This window comes from Cyprinus carpio, chromosome B15 (genome assembly GCF_018340385.1).
Source record: "Cyprinus carpio isolate SPL01 chromosome B15, ASM1834038v1, whole genome shotgun sequence".
Taxonomy (NCBI): Eukaryota; Metazoa; Chordata; class Actinopteri; order Cypriniformes; family Cyprinidae; genus Cyprinus; species Cyprinus carpio.
This window is the reverse complement of record NC_056611.1, coordinates 5,083,413-5,106,986: the sequence shown is the minus strand read 5'-3', so window position 1 is coordinate 5,106,986 and position 23,574 is coordinate 5,083,413. Positions and strand designations below refer to the sequence as shown.

General features: G+C 35.7%; 2 protein-coding genes across 5 annotated transcripts in view; one reads left to right on the top strand and one right to left on the bottom strand.

Moving 5' to 3' along the window:
* Window positions 1–15,205, bottom strand: part of LOC109061000 (serine/Arginine-related protein 53-like) — a 131,729-nt gene extending 116,524 nt beyond the window's left edge. Inside the window, exons 1-3 of one of the 2 annotated variants that reach the window (XM_042738984.1) lie at window positions 15,051–15,205; window positions 14,231–14,420; window positions 8,777–8,899 (exon numbers count right to left, since the gene is read on the bottom strand). In XM_042738984.1, the coding sequence (XP_042594918.1) occupies window positions 8,777–8,899; window positions 14,231–14,388 (281 nt within the window). In that variant the 5' untranslated portion in view covers window positions 14,389–14,420; window positions 15,051–15,205. Of the gene's footprint in view, window positions 1–8,776; window positions 8,900–14,230; window positions 14,437–15,050 lie in introns of both variants that reach the window. The other variant, XM_042738985.1, reaches the window with a different exon arrangement.
* A 1,404-nt stretch (window positions 15,206–16,609) lies between these two features.
* Window positions 16,610–22,997, top strand: shox2 (short stature homeobox 2). Of its 3 annotated transcripts, XM_019075435.2 has the most exons (6): window positions 16,610–17,361; window positions 17,465–17,660; window positions 18,714–18,922; window positions 20,784–20,841; window positions 21,153–21,241; window positions 21,548–22,997. In XM_019075435.2, exons 1-6 carry the CDS (start codon window positions 17,359–17,361, stop codon window positions 21,839–21,841), a joined length of 849 nt encoding a protein of 282 aa, XP_018930980.1. In that variant the 5' UTR covers window positions 16,610–17,358; the 3' UTR covers window positions 21,842–22,997. The 3 variants fall into 3 exon arrangements, with proteins under 3 accessions (XP_018930980.1, XP_018930979.1, XP_018930978.1); XM_019075434.2 differs by having other exon boundaries at window positions 16,622–17,660; window positions 21,584–22,995; XM_019075433.2 differs by lacking the exon at window positions 16,610–17,361 and having other exon boundaries at window positions 17,394–17,660.
* Window positions 22,998–23,574: the final 577 nt, after the last annotated feature.

The window sequence follows — 23,574 nt, the reverse complement described above, 5'->3', positions numbered from 1 at the left end:
TTTGCTGTATGAATATTTGAATATGCAATACACCAAAATAAAGATCAAAGCCTCTACTTTTAAACAGAAAAAATCAGTTTTTGTTCTAGCTTAAAGATTTTTTTTTTTTTATCAACACTTGTATATAAGTAGGTTTCATAAAAATGTATCCTTTTAAGAAAAAAGTCGAGAAAATCACATTTTTATCAAAAACTACATCTGGATAATGTTCAGTATGATTATCAAAGCATAAATCCAGTAAATCGCTTCCATCAACACCTCCAAAGCTTGCACAACAATATACCACTTCCTGGATCAATATTTTACTCCATAACATTATGCATTTACTACTTATGAGCTTTTGTTAGCTGATGATCACATTATTTATCATATGCATCTGTTTACATGAGAGATCGCTGTTTTTCCATCCTGTTCACATGTGTTTTTGTTCGGGAGGTTTTGTACTCGTTCAGAAGATGTGTAATAGCGCCCCCAAGTGTATAACAGTGAAAACACGAAAAGCCGTAAAAACTCACCAATGGCGGGGAAGCATTGTCTCTTAAATGATGAGATAACTCGTCAATGGTGGGGAAAGAGTTAAATTAGAATCCACTCATCGCTCAAAACAAAAAAAATCATATCACAAAGATAAATAATCTACATAAATAAAACAATCCCTCAATACAAAAAACCACATAAATTAATTATGTGAGATCGTGAACTGAGATGTGTGACAAATGTTGTGAGATCGTGAACTGAGATGAGTGACAGCTTTTTAGTGACTGCAAAGTCTTTTGCACTTTCAAGTTTTTAATCCGTTGAATAAAAGTATTGTTTTTCATGCTGCTAAGAGGACCGGCAGCCAATTTTGGATTTAAAATTTGTAATAATTTTCATATATAATAAATTGCACCTCACAGCGAGCAGATGAAACACATTAAATGCTGTCATTGCTTTCTGAGGTGGATGCTGCACAGCAAAAAAGCCAGTGTACAATGAACTCAATTCCAGTCAGATTTAACACTCCTGAAATGTATATATGACTCACTCCATTTTGGAGTTAAAATAACACTTTCGAAAGTGTGAAATATGTACATTACTCACAGAGTACATTTTAACACTGAAAGAGTTTATTTGTAAATCAAGCAGATGTATCACACACTTAATTAAAATTAAAGGTAAAACGCTTTTACCTTTAAAAACGCTTAAAGGTCTTTTCCTTTTCTAAGCAACCTGCGTCTGCATTGCAATGCAAATCTGTGAGAAAAGGTTAGGCTCGTTTAGGCGCGCACAGCATTTAAATATCGTCATAAAGTAATATCTTCTTATAAAATGCATAATGTAAACCAGGTAACGTTAAAACACTTAACTTACTTTTGGTGTTTTCCTTTGATAAAACCAAATTCCCCGTATTCTCCCCATCGTGAGTGAAAAAAAATATCTCTCTTGAGAAAAAGTTTAGGAGAGCACAGCACATAAATATGGCTATAAATCAATATTATGTTAATAAATACATATTTTAATTGAGGAAAAAAACACTTACTTTCAGATTTCACCTAATAGAAAATAAATGAGGTCCTCGTCTTTTCCGCATCGCGAGTGAAAGGAAATGTTGTTTGCACACACAGCAAATAAATATAGTTATAAAACGATATGATATTACAAAACACATTTTATGAGTAAGATTAAACACTTTATTTCATTTTCCGACCTCATATGCACCGCATCGTGAGTAAAGAAAATGGCGTCTGTGAAAAATATTTCAGAAGGGTCAGGCGCGCACACAAGCAAATGTCCCGGATGTGACTAATAACACTCAGCAGTTTTAATAATGGTGACTCTCCGTATTTACATTGGCCAGAAGGTGCTGTTTACACTAACTGGTGTTAATCCTTTAAAATTCAACACCACAACTTTAACACTTTACTCTAAAAGTCCTCAACACTAGGATTTCAACACTGGATATTTTGCTGTGTGCTGAACACAGTCATGTAAAACAGTACTGGGATGCACTTATACAGAAATACTATGACGGCAGACTTTGCTTTTTCAGAATCACCATAACATTGCTGTGCAATAAAATCGGTCCGCTGGTTAGTCAAGTTATGCAATCCCACAGATAGAAGTCACATAACTTTTCTTATGTGCATGAAGGAATTCATTAGACAAATGCGGTTCCATCTGCCATTATTCACATTAACGGTTTTTTGCACAAGTCAAAAATGACTTCAAGTAAGTGTAAAAACTTTTTTTTGCAAATTAAGGATCTTTTTACTCCTTTCGGATGCGATACTTAAAAATGCACATAAAAACACAGTGAATGAAACATAACTAATGACTCACTCGTTAAGACAGTGACATCTGCCATCTAATGGCAGTTTTAATTTTAAGGTTTAAACTTTTTTTCAATAGTCAATTAAAAAGAAATAAAATATCATAGCATTATTTATGCAATTACAGTGTAAATGCAGTCATGCCTCATCATGCAAATAATTGAATTAAAAAATTTAAGCATTTGACAATCCTAGGTATTCTTGCTTATAATACATATGCTTCTGAATATTTAGGTTTAAACTCATGCAACTGGTCTCTTTAGACACAGTGTGGCATACAGTATCAAATGATACCCAATTTTCCCATGTCAGCTATTTTTAAGAGTCTGCCATTTTCACAAAACTTGATAAGCATCATTCCCCTCGAATGACCCTGATAAGTTACAAGGTCTGCATCACTTAGCGGTCAAAACAAGTCAATTATATCTTTTGCTGATGGCATATATTTACAGGACTCTTGTCATTCCTTCAGACATGCCAAAACAACAATACTATATGTATATTTACATATTCATATTCATCAAAGCTCAATTACCAGTATAAAAACATAACAAAAGGATTTTAATTAGAATTCTGTAAACTGGAATTCTAGATGTAACGTAATAGAATTGTATTTTTAAAAAGCCTTTTTTATTCTGATGTGATGAAATTACACATTAAATTTTTTTAATGAAGAATAATATAAAATCTCCAAATTTTAAATTTTCATTAATTTTATTATAAAACATTTCATTACACCAGATGAAAAACATCACGAAAGGCCATCAAGCACTCCTCATTTCAGCAAAAGACAAAGCAGTCGGATGAAAAACACATTTGTTAACACATCACATGATCTCCCGAACACCACATGCACATCTTTCCTGGGGTGACACCGTCAATATGAATTATGACAATAATTAAACAATTTTAACTTAAACATATTGTTGATGAGAATATGACAAGATGTCTGTATGGGTATACATACCAGCCAGGTCTATAACAGTTTGAGATATTTTATCAACTACATTTACATGGCTTTTAAAATTGACTAAAATTACCAATTTAAAAAATCAACTGACTAAAAAAATAATAATAATGTGAAATGACAATATTCTGACTACATTTAAAATTTGTATATTTTCTGGTCAAAAGACAAAAACTATTACTAAAATAAACATCCATGAAAATTTTAAATTAAGACAGCTATTTATTTTCTTAATATCTAAGAACATTCACAAATACCCAGATATTATTCATCTATAGTGCAGATTTAGTGGGGCCACTAAAAGCACCGGCTTCCGCTCTCAAGCGTCTATTTTCATTTATTTATTTACCCCTGGTTTCATTTGCTCTGGGCATTTTTTATGAATGAAGCACAATTTACAATGAGTCTAATTTACATAAAACCAGGCATGTTTGTGCAGAAAAGAATGTTAATGACATCATTTAAATACTGAAGATGCTGCACACTACACTGGACCGCAGGTGTTTAATGAATAAGTATCTGCACTGATGTACCACACGCAAAAGTAGCGCAACAGTTTCGTGAATTGCATCACTTACAGTTACCAACCCATAATGCAAGAGAAATGCATTCAACATTGGTTTGTTCCCAGCATGCATGAGGCGCTGAGCTTGATCAAAGGGAATAGATATTACCATCTGATGGTTTATCGGCTACTCGTGTACACTGCTTTACATGTTTTACATGTCAAGGGCAAAAGACCGAGAGAAGAGCGGAGCAAAGTGGAGAACAGAATCCACACCGTTCTAACTTTCTACATTTCTCCTGCATTACTTGTTTATTTTTTTATTTATTTATGGGGCCAAGGAGTGTAATATGCCCAACTGAACTGCCCTAATCTTCTTTCCCGCAATATTTCCATGCCGCAGTTATTGTTCTCATTTTCTGAATAATATCCTCCACTGCTTGGGTTTTTTTTTTTTTTTTTCTGTGGGCCCTATTCTTTTCTTCTCTTTCCCGTTCTCATATTCTCTATCTGGTACGGCACTTGCTCATATCCTGTCAGTGTATCAATCAAAGAGAGCTGTCCACTCAATTCACACCTGATTTATCAGTCTGCCTCATCCCAAACGCCATTATTAGACCCAAACCTTTTTAACGCGACAGTGACAGATCGCAGGCCCGACCCAGGTAACCTGTTTCGCTCTGTCTAGCCCACAGCGCGTGTTTGATCAGCTTTCACTGATCAGGCTCAACCTGAGAGAAATAAAACCCAATAACACGGCTCAAAATAAAGCATACAGCGAAAACTAATACGAGCATGCTTACTAACGAGAGGGCTATCATTTAACCTGTTTAAATCAATAGTAATACAGCAGGTCATTCATTCAAAACCTGCTAAAGTGCTTTCATTAGGGCTGGAAAAACTGTTGATTTAATCTCCAAAACACTACAATCTTCTTCCAATGCAGTAGATTTTACAGTCAGCAGTAAACAATGCAGCTTACAGTAAAGTGCACATTAGATGCTTCACTCAAATATGTTTTAAGACACAGCTAAAACTACTGTACCGTATGTTTCACACTAAAGATGCTGAATGAGAAAGTTGTTACATACAGAAATATGGGCACATTTTAGTTTGGGGACCAATTATTAATTACGGCTTCTGCCTAAATATAATAAACTCCTTAATAATACTGCTTAATAAAAGTTAGTAAGGTAGTTGTTAGATTTAAGTATGGGGTGGATCTGAAATATGGTCATGCAGAATAAGCTTTATAAGTACTAACAAACTGCTAATAGTTAATATGCATGTTAAAAAGCAATTAGTTAATAGTGAGAATTGGTCCCTAAAATGAAGTGTTACAGGAAATACACTTTGTATACATTATATGGCTGCTGATTTAACGCATTAAACTAATTAATTAGTTATGATGGACAACAACTCACTGTGTGATGAAGCCTATAGAATGCAGTTATATGCCCCTACAATCAAAAATTCCCGTTTTGATTTTGTCTCATATTTATATCACATATAGTTAAGTTTCACACAAGTGCTGTTTTTGTCCCAAACAGCACAAGAGCAAATGTGATATTGATTTTACACAACAATTCACTAAACTGATATTAGATTTTAGACACAGTATTGTCTGTTCTTGCTCAGTTTTGCCAAGCAAATATAAAAGGCACAGCAGAACTGTAGTGCATCTCTGAGCAACAAACAATTTCTGAATGAATCGGCGTTTTGAACGAATCGGGTGAACGAATGATTCAATGATCTGTTCACAAAGAGAGCCATTTACTGAATTCCTGAATGAATCAGCAGTTTGAACGAATCAAATGAACGAATGAATTAATGAACAAATGACTTATTCTTTAAGACATTTACTGCCACCCACTGGCAGTTTTAGTTTCTTATTTAGAGTACAATTTAATTACAAATAATTACATATGAACATATTAAAAATCTGAAAATAAAAAAAACCATATTCATTTAAAAAACTAATTAAAGGGATATTTCACCCAAAAATTGCCCTTCTCATGTAACACAATAATGGCTTTAAATGATTTTTGGGGTGATTTCTCAGCCAGATTTGATGTGTGAGTAATATGCGATTAATTAGATTAATTAATCGACACATTGTGGAATCAATCTGATTACAAATTTCAATCAGCTGACAGTCCTAATACATTACCTACAACCAAGAAAAATAAACCCTGTGATATTTATCCAATGTGTAATTGATGAACGTGCGATGAATGCAAGGATTTGTGTTTGAATTTTGAAGCTAAACACACGTCAGCCTGCGCAGTGCCATCATGCGCTGATTCTTTCAGATATTCCCCATTCTCTTGCTCCTTTCCCATCTGTTTTCAAACAGAGAATGGAATTACAGAATGCATCGTGCCAAACATGACCTCAGTAGTCAACAGTGAACACCAAGAAACCTGAGAAACTAATAAATCTATTACGTTCAAGCTCAACAGCTCGAGTTCAGAAAACAGCTTTCACACAAACTAAACAAACCAAACTCTGACATCATACAGACTCGCAGGCCAAAGACTGTGTCTTCAGCGCCAAAACATTTTCGCTATTTAGCAAATGTTTTCATCCGAGTCATCTTAAGTTAAGGACCTTATTTAAGGCTGCAATGGTCACGGCTGATAACTCGCTCCAGTAACCTTTCAGTTATCAGTCTAGATGTTTAAACACTAATATCTACTATTACTACCAAACTATTTCACGCCAGATAATCTCATTCCCATAGGGTAAGAGTTACCATATAAAATACTGAATCTGCACCTAATTTAACCCTTAATTCAGCGTGGGCCTGATGCTATAAGCCCCATTTATCTATGTCAGTCTAATTAAGATACATATGAATAATTTCCCGACTTATTTAAACGATTCCAGCATCTCCTACAGCCGAACACAAGTAAACAAAAGGCTTTAGCCTGTATGCATTATGAAAGCCATCTTTACACTTCTAAAGCCTTCAACAAAACTCTCCTTCATTTACACACATTTGCAATGTTAATGAAACAGCCTGCATTTAAAAACAAAAAGCCTACAGTTCTTATTCCTGTGTGCATGAGAGTTTACTTTAAATAAAAAATGAAATAAACAGCCGATGGATAATTATATTTTAATTGCATTAATTCATCAACCTAAGTGCCCTGTTTTCTTCCGAGCTCCAAACAGGCACAAGGGCAGACAAATGTGGACTGACCCAAGGGTGCTTGTGCCAGGACTTAATTAATACAGACAAAAACAATAATAATCTACACTAATAACCCCTGTAATGAGTGTGAGTATCTATGTGCGCAGGACAAGCAGCTGTGAGAGTGAGTGGCTCTGTGAACAGAAGGTCTTTAATGGCAACCTGTCATACGCTAATTAGCCAAGCACATGTTAGCATTTGAGTCCAAATGAGGGGGAAGGGGGCGGAAAATCATCACTGCTGATGATGATGTGGCTGACGTGTGTAGTTTTTAATCAAATAAAAATGACATTTGGTTTGTAAAGAAAACACATAACATTTTATGGGAAAAAAAGTCTGTACCAGCATTATAAACAATTTTTTATTTTTTTTTGTAGTTGATTATTGGAGCGCATTTTTCTTTTTATTTGTGTGATGTACAAGCAATTTCTGGGTCAACACTTGTGCGTCAATTTGAAAACGTTACAGAGGTCCTTAGAGGACAAAAACATCAATGTCAACAAGAGGTCATACATATTATAAATACATATTTTTTTTCCCTTTCACTGACATGGATCTTTTTAAAAACATCATAACTACCAAAAATTAATTCATTTTCAGAATTTTAACCCTTTAACCTGTCAGTTTGTTTATGTTTACATAATGACACACTGTCATTTTTTTATGGTGTGGGGGGGGGGCACAATAAATATATCAATTTCCATATATTAAATGCTAAGATTTTCCCCCCAAGACAGATTACATGATAATTAATAATTTTGATGCATTATTATTTTGGTGCAATGTTAGAATTGAAAATAAAAACATAAATAAGCAAGCTACCATTCACACAAAGCACACTCTGATAACCTTACAAATACACTACACAAAAACACAATTATTATTACACCGGTAAAACTTTAGTATAGGGACCAGTTCTCACTATTAACTAGCTGCTTGATAGCACGCATATTATTAACATATTGGCTGTTTATTAGTACTTATGTAGCACATATTCTGCATGATCATATTCTACATCTCTAATCCTACCAATATATGAACTTAACAACTACCTTACTAACTATTAATAAGCAGCTAATTAGGAGTTTATTGAGGCCAAAGTCCTGGTTTATGGTCTGTTAATGATGAGAATTGGACCTTAAAATAAAGTGTGACCATTTCAACTAAATTATCCTTTTTTAGCAGAAGTAGAAAATGGGAAAAAAAAGTATTTGCTCCATATAAGCAAAACCTTGTGCTGTCAGGTGGAAAAATTAGTAAACATTTTACTTATTTATGAATGCATTATATTACGATTAATTGGCACTGGTATTAATTATTTCAGTTTTTTGTCCTTATTGTCCTGCTGAGTTTAACTATTCTTTACCCAGAGTAAAACAAATTCATTAAAGGAAATGAGAGTGAAAAATTAAAATGTCAATAAAAAATAAAAAGTATGATGTATGTATTAACACAAGCCTACACCAGTTTTTTGTTCAGTGTAGATACGGCTCAGTTTTTGGCCTGTTCTATTGTCCACCCGTGAATGTGACTGTCACATGATTCATAATGAGCACAAATAGTGCAATTCACTCACAAATGTTTAATATTTAGATCTTGCTTCATATGATTGACTTACATATATAATGACCTGAAGTTTCCTGCTCAAAACCATTTGAAACTCACTTGTTTGCTTACAAAGAAGCAAAAGTATGTACTTTGTAAGGTAAATGAAGTCATTCTTACATTCATTCCACCAATGCTAAGGGCCACTTATTTACATAACCATTTACAGTCATCGATGTGCTTGTCCTTACCTTCTATTGCGGCTGCGGGACCGAGACCTGTGGGACCTGTGGCCCCGCCCCCTGTCTGTGCTCCGGCTCCGCCTCCTGTGACTCGACCCTCTGGAGGAGCTGCTGTTGGAGCGGTTTCTGTGCCTGCAACATCAGTAACAATAGTCCATTAAACACACACACACACACACACACACATGTGCCCACAGTGTGTGTGCAGTCTGTTTACTGCATCTGTCTGACCAACACACAACATTCTCTGCTGCATACTCTTATATTCATATACTGTAGGTGTCAGTATGTTTCAGAGCTCAGCTATACAAAATCCAATGCTTTAACTGGCAAATATTCAAATAAGTTTCATGAACATTGTCTGGACAAACAAAAAATTCCCAGGCCAGCAAAAGCTGAAAGCACATCAGAGCCAGTATCTATGTTTGTATCCATTATATTATTTATTATATATTATTTCTGCAAGTTTCATGAGAGCAAGTGATGAAAAATTAAGGACCAGATTGAGGGGCACACTATTCTCTAAATGTAAATGTCTAGGACCCACAAAATGAGTTTTATTAGCAAGAGTTCAAAGTTTGAAAATACAACTTCCAACAGAGCTTAAAAATAAATAAATAAATAAAGAGTTAAAAAAATTAAAAGAAGCAAGAAAGAGTAAAAGAAAAAGAAAATGCTTTAACTAGAACATGGACGTAACTTTTACTCGACCTTACAAAAACAAAGCAAAGAAACTGCTGTTCTTCATCTGTACTTTTGTCTTGTTTTCAGTGCAAATGTGTAAAGATTCATAAACCATGATACATTTACTTGAGAAGCAAAATGACTTAAGATGTCTTGTTTTATGAGAAAGTGATATAATAATAATACAAAATAAATAAATATATATATATATATATACATTTCTAAAAAATGATCTGAATTCAAATATATATATATATATATATATATATATATATATATATATATATATATATATATATATATATATATATATACATTTCTAAAAAATGATCTGAATTCAAAGGGAAAAGTCTTCACATCCAATTTACAGAGGTTTGTTCTTGTTTTAAGCATAAACTTGCTTCATTTTGTTCAATTTTTCAGAAAACAAGACTATCTTCATTTTGCATCTCAAGTAAATGCAGTTAATGAAGTTTGGATATCTGTATTGGAAAACATGACAAAAATACAGAGGAAGATATTTTTTTTTTTTTTTTTGCATGTAACGTTTAATGCCATGAATTTATGAATTTAATATTTTCTGCTCTGATTTAAGACCTTTTGTAAGACCTTATATTGTGGAAGGGCGAAATAAGGCTTTTTAAGACATGCAGAAACCCTAAAATAGAAAACAAGAAATATTTTACATTAAAGAAAATCCACACAGCCTTAAAGGGACAGTTCACCCAAAAATGAAGATTCTGTCTTCACTTACTCCCCTCAAGTTGTCCCAAACCTGTGTGACTTTCTTTCTTCTGCTGAACAGAAAAAAAGATGTTGGTGACCAGAAACTGAAACTCAGGGTCAGTAAATGATGACAGTGTTTTGACTTTTGGGTGAACTGTCCCTTTAAGCAGCCTGATTACCCCTGAGCAGCATGCAGATGCAGAAGTGCAGCCGTCTGAATACTCTGCACTATGGTTAGAAAGGCTGATATCATGAATATAAACCCGTCTGACCACATTATTTTAACTAATCAGCTCTATTTCTCTCTCCTTTTTCTGCTGTCAACTTCCCTATTCTCCACTCCAGATGATAGATCAAGAGCCACTTTCAAAAGCTAAATCAAAAGCATGAGCCCATTCCCCACGTCATGAATAAATAAAATATTTATAAAAAACCATAATTAAATTTATTATGCATTTGTGCATCTGATGGCACCCGACTGGATACCTCTAATGCTTTAGTGGCAGTGGCTCAGGCAGCAGGCCGTCTCTCTCCATCACTGCGTCAGCAACTGAGGAGAAAGTTCACGTTTGTGCTGCTTTAGAGCATCTGCAAATGGCTCTTAAAGACTTTTCTGACAGCATGTGGGTCAATGACATGATGCTCGTTTTTGTCTGTTCTAGCTCTTCGTTTATTTAAAAATATATGTATGTGTGTGTGTGTGTGTGTATATAGACACACACACACACACACACATTACATATGTAAAATCATGCAATACACATTTTATGATGAGCATGTTTTTAATTTTTGAATTAAAATTCATGGCATTCATGGCTAATACACTTTACAATAAGTGTACAGTAACAAAGCACTTGCAAATTATTTGCAAACTAGTTAACTCATAATTTAGAGACATAGCTAATGCATTAATTTGCTATGTACACATAGTGAGTTCTTCATTCATTGTCATGACAGTTAAATTATTGTTATATTTGATAACAAATAAAGAGTTAGATCATGATTTTTTAACAACTTTTTAACCATGTCTAACTGATGTACAGTATTTACACCAGTACTAAAAAAGTTGTTGTAGCATAAATGTGTATCATTTTATTCTACACATAAACATTACTTATATATTATTGTATGTAAATATTGTATATGTTAAATACATACAAATACTCATGAGATCACATTGTTAAAATACTAGTTACGAATAAAAAACAAAGAATAAAAACACTATCAAACTCTTTACATATAAGCTAATTAAACTGCAATAATTTGCATGAAATAATTTGTTTGTTAATGAAGAATTCACTACTTGTACTTAGCACATTAATTTATTAACAATATAAAATCTACAATTTATAAACTATGAATAAACTACAAACTAATTTTTTGCAACAAATGATTTATAAGAGTCTTATTACTGTATAATTATTATAAAGTCTTATTAAAAACCTAAGTAGTTTGGCATCATCTTTTTATTAATTTTTAGGAATATATAAAAACTGCTCCACTAAATATTAACAATATCTGAAAAACTTTTGTCCACCAAATCAAAGCCATGCGTAACATGATTTGTTTTTAATCGTTTTTTATGATGAATACAGATTATATCAGGTTGTGAAATGTCATGTGGTGACAATCCTGCGCAAATGTACTGATATTTATTAATTAATAATTCCCGATGTTTGGAAAATAATATACATCAAATTTGGAAAATGGTATTTAAGAGATGTGCAATCAAATCACACAGATGCAAGGCGTAAGGAAAAATGCATTTTGCATAACGGCGTACACCTCCATATGAAACTTTCAAAGTCATCCAATGTCCTTTTTCTTGAAAATGCTCACAAGGTGTTTCAAAACATATAAAAAACACCCACATACTGTACTATGCAGTGTACTTACTGTATCTGAATAACATTTCTCTGCTGAATCCTGTGTTATATACACAATCACAAAAGTGAAAGTCTCAATATAAGATTTGTCATTCATTTTTAGTTGAGCTCAACACTGCTCCACCTGCCAGCGGTCAGACAAACACATAACCCAGGATCACAAACAGAGCAATAATGAGGCCATAAAACACCTGCAGAGTTACACGGATGAGGCCACTTAACAACACCTAACAGATTTACAGAAGGACGACGTGTGGATACGGTAAACGACGACTGAATAACAGCAGTCTATGTAGCTGCTGGACCTCCACAGACATCCATCTCTCTGTGAGAGCAACTATTTCCCATCATATATAATGGTGACTGAGCAAGCGTCATGAATAATTGAAGTCAGGCAGACAGTGCTAAGTGACTGCATAAAGCAGCGTCTGGCTTCAACAAACATGCTCAGGGAATGAATGTAAGAGTGGAGAATGTCTGGCATCCAGCAGTCAAGCTGTGGTCGAAATGACACGATCGCTAAACTGAGTGACTTTGGTGAAGTAATGTCATCTTTTTGGAAGGCCTTAAACAGCGAGATATGGACTTGTTTTCTCTGTTTTTTGACCTCACGTGTGCAGCTTTTTTTCCAAAATGTACAGTTTCTTGAAGGTAACCCAAAAAGTCAATGCACTGTGAACAAACAATGTTAACTAACATTAACAAAGATTAATGAAGAGTGTAATAAATGCAGTGTTCGTTGTTTAAGGAATAAATTCACAACATGTTCTCTAAATGTAAATATCTTGCATTAGTAATGTTTCAAAGTTTGGAAATACAACTTCCAACAGAGCTATATAACTTTTTAATTCATTTCCCCATAAAGTCTTATTTTATGATTAAAATATGCACATTTCTGCCAATGAGGTCAGAAAAAAATGGTTCAATTCAAATGAAAAACACACACAATATATATATATATATACACTACCGTTCAAAAGTTTGGGGGTCAGTCAGTTTTTATTCTTTCTTTTTTTTGAAAGAAATAAAACTTTCATTCAGCAAGGATGTGTTAAATTGATAAGAAGTGACAGAAAAGATTTATATTTTGAATAAATGCTGTTCTTTTTAACGTTTTATTCATCAAAGAATCCTGAAAAAAGTATCGCAGTTTCCAAAAAAAAATATTTGGCAGTACAACTGTTGCCAACATTAATAATTCTAATAATAAATCAGCATATTAGAATGATTTCTGAAGGATCATGTGACACTTTATACTGGAGTCATGATGCTGGAAATTCAGCTTTGCATCACAGATATAAATTATTTTAAAGAATATTTAAATATAAACCATTATTTTATATTCTAATAACATTTTGCAAGATTACAGTTTATTTTTTTTTTTTTTTTTTTTTTTTGCATTTTGGATCAAATAATGCAGCCTTGATGAGCAGAAGACACTTCTTTAAAAAACATTACAAGTTTTACTGATCCCAAACTTTTGAACGGTAGTGTACTGTACAGTATATATATATTATTATTATTATTTTTTTTTTTAAAGCATAAACTCACTTCATTTTGTCCAGTTTCTCATAAAACAAGACGGCACATGTTCAGACTGCATCTCAAATGAATGTGTCTTGATTTAAGGATGTTTAGATATTTGTACTAGAAAACAAGACAAAAACACTGAAGAAGATATCCATTTTTTGAAGTGCATGCAACATTTAACACCAAGACTTTATAAATGAAACTCTTCCTGCCCTGATTTAAAACTTATTGAGGTCTAAATTTGTGAAAATGTGAATTAAGACTTTTTTTAAGAGATGCAGAAGCCCTCTCTGGAGCAGAGAGGTTTGATATACACGTTCTGATAATGAGGGCTTGCAACTGTGCAGATCCTCATGATGACATCAGCCGATCAGACATCTATTTTTGGGGTAACCAAGCATGCATTCCTTCTGGGCTCAATGCTCCAGCCGAGCAACTGCCTTTGACACAGGGATGCAAACTGAATAAGTGCTTCAGAACTTGTATGTGACAGGTGCTCGGCAGGGAGGGGTGAGAAATAAGAGGGCTCGTGATGTCAGTCAAACAAGAAAATTGTTTCCGAGGAAGAGCACGTTATTACATTTTGATGAAAGATTACAGGGGCAAACTTTTTTTTGTGTCGTGGTTCAGCGAGTACCTCCTGTTCCGGTCTCTGGAGCGCGTGCGTCTGCTGGAGCGCTTGCTGCGGCTGGTCACTCTGCTGGTAGAGGAGCTGGACGAGGAGGAACGGCCTCTCTGCCTCCTCTTCCTCCTGCTGCGGCTGTCGTCCTCGCTGTCTGACGAGCGACGGCCCATGCTCTCTCCGGCTCAGACGCAAGGATGCAGAGCTAAAGAGCAACAGAGCTTCTCAGAGATCAGAGGTGTTACTCACACATGCTGATTCAGTAGCCTAAAGCCTAATGAGGATGCACATGAATGAAAATTAAAGCACCCGTTTAATTTAACATGAAGTTCTTTGATTTCTCTCATCTGAGATCTGCTACATTGTAACACAACCGGAAAGAAACGCGGCAGAACATTAAACGCATGTATATTTATTCACATAAGGGTAGAAACGTGTTAAAGCAAGCACATTTCTCAGGTGAATAATAACTGCAGTTTATGTGGACTGAGGCTGTGTTAAATACTAAACCAAAACCTTAAAACTACACGAAACTAGCATCCTGACAGCCAATATAAGAGCACCTCTTATGTTTACAGATAAAGTGTCAATTCATAAAGGAAAAAAACATCAATGGAAGAGCGTGGAAATGTAAATATGAATTTTGCAATCTATAAAGTCTATTAAACACATTTCAATACCGAATGCTGTCAGTCTCAACAGCACGATTATCTTAACATCCCCAAGCGCTTCCTCTAACATACGGTCTTTAATAAATAAACAGCACGTCCGCTAACTTATCTTGAGGTTTATATGTAAAACGATTGCTATGTATGTCTGTTATTCACACTCTTACCTAGATAACGATACACACTTCTATTGTGTCACAACAGCAACTCACAGAGCAGCGCCATGAGCCGCCGGACAGACAGGAGCAGCCGGTTTGGAGCGCATCGATGCGAGCGCAGCAGGCATCACCAATCAAACACGATCGTCAGTCGCCTTCTCCTTCTTCTCAGGATCGCGCAAGATAAGCGTGAAATACATTTATTTCTGTTCATGCATTTCTCAGCGACAAGATGGTCATTTGGTCTCTTTTGATTCTTAACTTGGAGAGTGTTTTTGTTTTAAGTGTTGAGGCATGCTGAGAAATCACAGGCGCGTGAGTGAAATAGTTTTAAAGCGAAAATATCATATTTTATATATTGGTCGGAATCCAGACTATTATGGACAATGCAGTTCTGTCTGTTTTGAAATAAATAAATACATAAACTAAAGAAAATGTCATTGCGCTGCCTACATAGACAATTTGGGGCTAAATTAAAATGTGGTATTAATCGCAAACGATTTGTCTCAAAAATGTTTTTCTTAAAGTCAAACTGAAGTCTTAATAATTCCGTAGGCTTTTTTGAGGAAGGGAAAAAAAACACGAAATGCTCACATCAAAGTAAAGATACAAAGATATGCCTAATCTTCAAAATATTGTGCATTTAAAGCCAGCTACAGATGAAGCTATGAATGCACAACTGCCTTAAAACTGCACCCTTGATATATGTGCACAAACACCCCCTTTGATGTTTGGAATATTTAAGACAGATGTAATACTCTTTTTGTTAGATTACTATTATTAGTCTATCTTCGTGTCTGAGAAGGGTGAGATGCTGAGCTCTTAGAATATGTGTTTTGCAGCGTTTCGAATAATAAATGCGTGTATGCATGAAGAATGTGTTTACATAAATATAAGAGAAATATTTCATTGTGACGTTATTATTAACGGTGAGATGATGAGAAGGTGTTGTAATTTATCAATAGAACACGTCTTTTTGTGTGTCATTTACCGCCGAACTAATATTCTTGCTGTGTTGTGCTACTTGGTTCTGTTCATTTTTATTATTATATTATTTTATTTTTATTTTTTATTCGCTCTTGATGCCCAAATGCACTTATGTAGTGGTACGTCTAATTAACTATATTATGCAAATATGCAATATATTTTTATATACAAAGTTTGTGTAGGCTAATTAAATAGCAATAAAACAGCAAAGAATCTCAATATATAGCTCTCTCTCTCTCTCTATATATATATATATATTAGCCTATATCGCAAGTCATTAGGCAGCTGTTACTAATAATAGAAACAGTTGTCCTCTGTGTGCTGAAATTTCTGCCAATGAGGTCAGAACAATCGATTTAATTCAAAACGGGATTTATAAAATAGTGATTTTTTTTCCCCATGCTGTCACACAATATGAATGAAAATAACAACCGTATAAACAGCAAGTGTTGTCGCACGTTAAGCCTGTTTTATTAATGCTTTACTACTACGAAGCTATTTTTTAGGGCAGTTATAATATAAGCTACCCAGATGCCAAGAGTGTGTAATAGATGCACTTTGACTAAATTGTTCAAAGTGGTAGTTTTGATTTAGATTCGATTCATGTTCGTTCTTCATATTCTCATTAAATGTAGTATAACTAGAGGTCATGGAAAACACATTCTCACTCTCTAATAAATATATAGGCTACTGTAAAAAAAAAATGTAAAAAAATAAACGGCTGTTTAAGAAGGTTAAATAATTAGCCTGCAATAAAACAAGCTGTCTTCTGTGAGGATTCAGTTTTTATTTCTGTTCTACAAAAGAACTGTGGGTCAAAATTAAATTCTTAATGATGTTGTTGTTGCATGATCACAAAGTGCATATTTTTCTTTCCCCCTTCTCTCTGCTCTTCTCGTTATCTCTATCACGCGATCTCGTTTCCCAGCTCTGATCAAACAGTGGCGGGATAAGATGCCCTTTTCAGTAGTTTTGGCCTCATCCCAGCATCACCAGCATCACGGTCCCTGGTGTCTCCAAACTCTAACCAGTCTAGCTTAATGACATTAATTTGCTCCTCTTGTCAATCTTGGCCAATAGCAAGCATGGACGGCTGATGTGGATCTGAAGGACAGATAAGGTTCCCCCACCCAACCCAACCCCATCCCAGCCCGCCTCTGTGGGAAGGGGGCTCGTGGAGAGGAGCGCGGATCAAGGGGCAGACGCTTCGTCAAGTATAAATAGTGTGACTTCAATAGTGAATCTGCAGCAAGTCCGCACACTCCGCAACAAGAGGAATTGTCAAAGATCTCGTCACATCACCTCGCGTTCAGGCCGATGTTGATGTGTTATGGTAGACTGCTGAGGATCTAACGTGAAAATTGCATTTTTTCTTCTTCTCCTTGGGCGCAGTGATGGAAGAACTTACCGCGTTTGTCTCCAAATCTTTTGATCAGAAAGTGAAGGAAAAGAAGGAAGTGATCACGTACCGGGAGGTGCTGGAGACCGGCTCGGTGAGAAGCAGGGAGGAACCGGTGCGCGAGGAGGTGAACAGTATCACGCGGAGCGGCGCGCGCTCGTCGCCGGTCAGAGAAGCGGACATGCTCGCGTCAGAGAGAAGCAGAGACTCGATCAGCCCCAAACTCACAGACGGTGAGTGTTGCCTTCGTTTTTCTAACACAGTATATTTACAAAAATGATTTCATCACGCTATGTCTTCTTCAAAGGCCTGTTTACTGTTTATAATTTAAGTTTTTAGAACTTCTTCGCTTTCGATATTCTTTATGATAGGCCTATTTTAAAGTGACGTTAATTTCTCTCAGGTTACACGAAGTGTAAAAATCATACTATAGTAATTTGACAATTATCGCTGCTATGAAGCAGCCTGAAAACAAAAGAATCAATCAAAAGTTAAGTGATAAAATCAAGCGCTGTAACAGTGTGGCTGTATTTTTGTAGGACAGTGTTGCATGTGGGCCTATAGATTATTATAATTTTTTTTTTATTAAAAATAAATAAAAATAGTTGTGAAACTTCTAGCCAGAGGTTGAGACGTTTTAAATATATAGATTATCCACGAGATAACCATCAATAGAATTAAATTTGTAGGCTACCCGCAGGTAGATGAATTAAGGGCTTTAACAGAAAAAATAATGTAGAAATCAAACAAACAAAGAATGCGCCAGTGTATTATAAACCAGCACGCATTATACAAAAACCACTGAAGGCCTATTCGCTTGTTTGAAGTCTTAGATTTGAAATAATATCATGAGATCAACAGCCATAATATTAATAACAGTGATAATAATAATAATAATTGCTGACCATTTCGATTAGACGTAGCCTACCTGTTATTTTTAATTTAGAAGCACTAAACATCTAACACACAGGCTTTTGTTTTTAATAGAGGTTAATTATTTTGACAGCAGGAATTTTCATTCAGCTGCGTTAATTGTTGTCTTTATTGATTTCATTTTCGTAACATCGAGTCGTGTTGCCAGGTTGTTAATTTCACGTGCAATAGGATAATATTCCTGCCATAAGCATCCGGTTCAGAGAGGCTCTCAATGCATATGTATAGCGTGTAAATAATTAAAGAGCTCTGTGTAGGACAAAACATCCGTGACCGACATCAGTGGGCACACACTGCCCTTCTTTCTCATCACTGGACGAAGCGTTCACTCCTGGTTTCTGCTCCGTTTTCAGGTAACACAGATATGAAAGAACGCAAAGAGGATTGTAAGCCGCTGGAGGATGAGACACAGACTAAAATCAAGCAGAGAAGGAGTCGGACTAACTTTACCCTTGAGCAGCTGAATGAGCTGGAGAGACTGTTCGATGAAACGCACTATCCAGACGCCTTTATGAGAGAGGAGCTGAGCCAGAGACTCGGGCTCTCGGAGGCCAGGGTGCAGGTCAGGCACTGCATGTGTGCTGTCTACATGTGTGCTGTCTGCATGTGTGCTGTCTACATGTGTGCTGGGTGATGGATGCAGTGTGCGTTATGCTTTGCCTCGCGAGAGGAGAAACACTTTCGATTTAAGCAATGCTGAACGTTAGAGGCTGTATGCAACTGCATATGAAGTGCAAAAATAATTAATGAATTGTTTAGGCTATATATAGATGATTGCATAATTAACGTGCTATTATTACGTAGCCTAATTACATATTCTGTTACATGCAATGTAGACTCTTATCATATAGGTAGGCTGATCAGTTCATTAAACTATTGACACATTAAGATTATCAATGCAGAGTCTCCGAAATAATTCATAAGTAGCCTATTAAGAGATTAAAAATGAAAATGTATTTGTAATAAAATCGATTAATAAAAAGAGTAATATAGGTAGGCCTCTACAAATTGTGTTACAAAAAGTGTTACATGGGCACTGCTATATTGTTAGCCTAGCACTGCTAAACACAAAGTTACAGCACTTAACGTTGCTATTATAAGTGTTAGCCTATATGTGAATATTTACATTATTAGCGTGGTAAATAAAATTAGAGATCAGCTAATGTGTTGAATGATATTGTCGGGAGAAAAAAAACCCCGTGATATTAAGCCGCTTAAATCAACGCCGCTGAGAGATAATGAACAAAACAACGAACAAAAATTATTCCCTGATTTGCGCGCATTGGCCTGCAGGCAACATCTGTAGTGTGCTTTTTAGGATGGGGAAGACCATCTGCACAGAAACATAATAAGGCTCAATATATGTGTAACAAGAGACGAGCGACTGAGCCGAATAATGACATTCAACATAGACATTGGCTCTGCTGTGATTGATCAGAAGAAGAAAAAAAACAATATCTTATTTCATTCTCTTTTATCTATTCATTCCTTGGGTGGGGATATAAAATTCACTCTTTGAATACATTGCTCCTTTTAAAATATGGGCTCAAAAGACCTCCCTGGAAAAAGTTAAACCATCGTCTCTCTCTGGGATCTTACCAAAGGGCATTGTCCCAAGCAAGGCCTGCGGATTTACATAAATTATCTATCATTTTTACCCAAATAAAGATCTGATGCTCTTTTCATATTCAGTATTCACAGACAAGGCCACACCGCTGGCTCAAAGACTACACTGCCATTTAAACGGATAAAGTCATAACGTATCGGGATTTATTATTATATAGCCTATTTATTATCGCGTTTCCACTTTCACTTACAGCAGAAATATCATGCATGTGCAGTGTCGCTTGCTCGTTGTTAGGCTGAATCAAAATGAATAAACAGTGCACTGAAACTATGTGTGATTCAAAACAGATGCACGAGACACAATAATTTCCAAATCTCCGATGCCCATAACATAGGCGATATGGCAGAGAAATATAACACTAACTTTCTCTCTGATATAAGCAATTACTGTCTCAGTTTTAGCCTGCTATTGAAGCCCAAGCATACAGTCCCACGCTGGGGTTTTGCTGTCAGAGGATCACTCTGCTTCTTCTGGGACTCTAATCCCTGGATAGATTAAACCATTGCAGAAAGACGATATATTATGGTCCTTTTTCAGATGCATGACTTATAGATTCTGTTTCTTTCCGTTTGTTTAACATTTTGACAAATCTGTTTGTTTTGTTTTTATACTTGGCCGCTTTTTACGTCAATTTCGCCGCTCGTTATAGAGATATAATAATTAAAATGTGCGGTTAAGCGTTATGAATATTTTAGAGGTCCTCCGGGATGCATAGTTTTGCTAAGACTGTTGTCATTTTGGGAGGATTTACACATGCCCTCACCAACAGCTGTCAATCAATGTCTTGTGTTTGCAGGTTTGGTTTCAGAACCGAAGGGCCAAATGCAGAAAGCAGGAAAATCAGTTACATAAAGGTGCGTTGGATTCAAACGCTTCACATGCATTAGAATGATTTACAAACTATAGGCTTGATAAATAAGTGATTGCTATTATGTTAGCTGTTGAATTTATTTGGTTTTCTGTATTATTAAAACCTTTTTGTTTTTGTTTTATTTGTAGATTTAGCTACAGTCTATAGGCCTACAGAATTAAACTCTTTTAGCTACTGCGGTGTATCCACGTTCATGTGATCTTTTTATGCGCAGAAATAGTGATTCATGCAGTGCCTAGTTTTTGAGCACATATAGGCCTACATAAAAACTAAATGTCAACATTTTTTTCTCAGGAGTTCTCATCGGAGCAGCGAGTCAGTTTGAAGCGTGTCGTGTCGCTCCGTATGTCAACGTGGGAGCTCTGCGCATGCCATTCCAGCAGGCAAGTTACACTGCAGAGGCGTCCGACAGACTTTCACAACAATTTCTATCATTTTTTCCTCCTTTTGTTATTGCAATGAGATAAAGGGAGACATTTTGACGAAGAATAGAACTGTTAGGCTATTGCAAAGACGAGTTGAGATTTGTGATTTTTTCGTGCTCTTGGGGGGTTGCAGGTGTCCGAATGCATTTTTTTTTTTTTAGCTATGATGATAAATGCAATTGATCCAGTGCCCAGTAACAGCTCTGATAGTCTCTCTTAAGTTAATGTGTTTCTCCCCCTCTCTTCCCACCCGTGCGTCCATAGGATAGTCATTGCAACGTGCCGCCCTTCTCCTTTCAGGTGCAGGCGCAGCTGCAGCTGGACAGCGCCGTGGCCCACGCGCACCATCACCTGCACTCGCACCTGGCGGCGCACGCGCCCTACATGATGTTTCCCGCCCCGCCGTTCGGTTTGCCCCTTGCGACGCTCGCGGCGGAGTCCGCCTCGGCAGCTTCGGTGGTGGCGGCGGCAGCGGCGGCGAAAACTACCAACAAAAACTCGAGCATCGCGGATCTGAGACTGAAGGCGAAAAAGCACGCGGCGGCGCTGGGGCTGTGACGTCACCGAATCCCGAAGCAGAAAAACAAACACATTATTTATGTTTTCCTATGAAGGACACGCGAGAGAAAAAGGATAGGCTATTTATAAGAACACAGACTGTGAAGTGGACAAACTTTACCTGGATCTTTTCGCGGATGGAGGGACAACTACAAAACGTTGACTGAACTACGAGTACCTAAATAAGAAAAGTTGAACTTTTAGTGAACTTTTGCAGAAGACAAGAAGCTGAATCTGAATATAATGATATAAAGCAGCTGGGACGATTGTTCGGCTGTTTGTGTGACAACGCGAACATTTCTGCTTTAATACGTTATTAGTAATTAATGAAAATGAAGAGGCTGGCCTCGTTTTATTTGAAACAAAGTTTCTCTGTGGATATTTGTGAAATAGGCTATTACAGAAATCACTTTTGTTGCCAAACATGAAAACTCCAGTGTGCGTTTCTGTCCTCACGGATAAAACACGATTTAAGTTCAAGTTTATGCTCTTTGAGTTCTGAAACAAAATAAATGAGCATTAAATGAAATTCCTTTGCCTATTAATGAGTGTATTGTGAATATAATCCAATATCAGGTGATTATTCAATGAAGATCCGTCAGATGCCCATGCAGTGCACATCAGCACACATCAAGCTTTTATTCTCGGTGTAAAAATCAAATTCAGGTAATACACTAATATTGATATGGTACGGGCACGTGTAAAATACTTTTGTTAATAACGACAAAAAAAAAAGAAAAAAATATTTTGGTTGTTTTATGCTTCATCAAGGCATTGTGGGAGCATTCTGGATTTTCTTTGCTATTTCTTTTAGTTCTTGTTCCTTCATCTTTTGTACAACCATGTGAATCTAAATGTAATGTTCATGTTTTATAAGGGTTATAAAAGGACATCGACTGCGGGCACGTATTTTTATGATATCTATGATTTCATCATGACTGTGAAACGTGAACTCACCTCAACACCGTGTTTTCGATTCATAAAATAAATGTAAAAAAGACTGTAGAATCTGTGTCGTTGTATACGAAGTTCGTATTATTTTCTTCTTCTTTTTGGTAAATAGGTGCATGTGATGGGAACGTTTAAACAGAATCATTCATGTGCACTTTATTCTTTAAGAATTGCTCTGGCGCTGGCGCGGTTTTATAATTTAATGTCTGTGATTATAAAATGTAAATAGGCCTAATTAAAAGTCGACCCGTTTCTGTATGGTTTGGATGATTCTGTTGTGTATGTTACGCATTATGCAACGTTTGTTTTTATTATTAATGAATGTTATCATGACGTGTTGCCAAAATCAATTATATATAGCTATATAGCTCTATATAGCTCTATATATATATATATATATATATATATATATATATATATATATATATATATATATATATGATTACGTAAACACATTTATTTATTGGGGAAATCGTTTATCAGAAAATCACACGGACCTCTTTCAGCTCTGGATGTCTGAAACATATGGAGACTGCCGCTGGGACTGAGCTTCATAGCAAGCGGTTCTTCTGCAGTGAAAATTCTAAATAATACTTTAGAAAAAAGAAAAAATAGAATTTTCCCCCATGCAAAATATTTTTGTTCGTTTTGTTTTAAATGAATGAATAAACAAGAATAAAAATATTTACGTAATCGTAATTACATATAGGCTACGTGGTGCATCGCTTGCACTCTTCTGAAGCTTCATCATCGAGATCTGAAGCGCTTCTCTTGAGAATCTG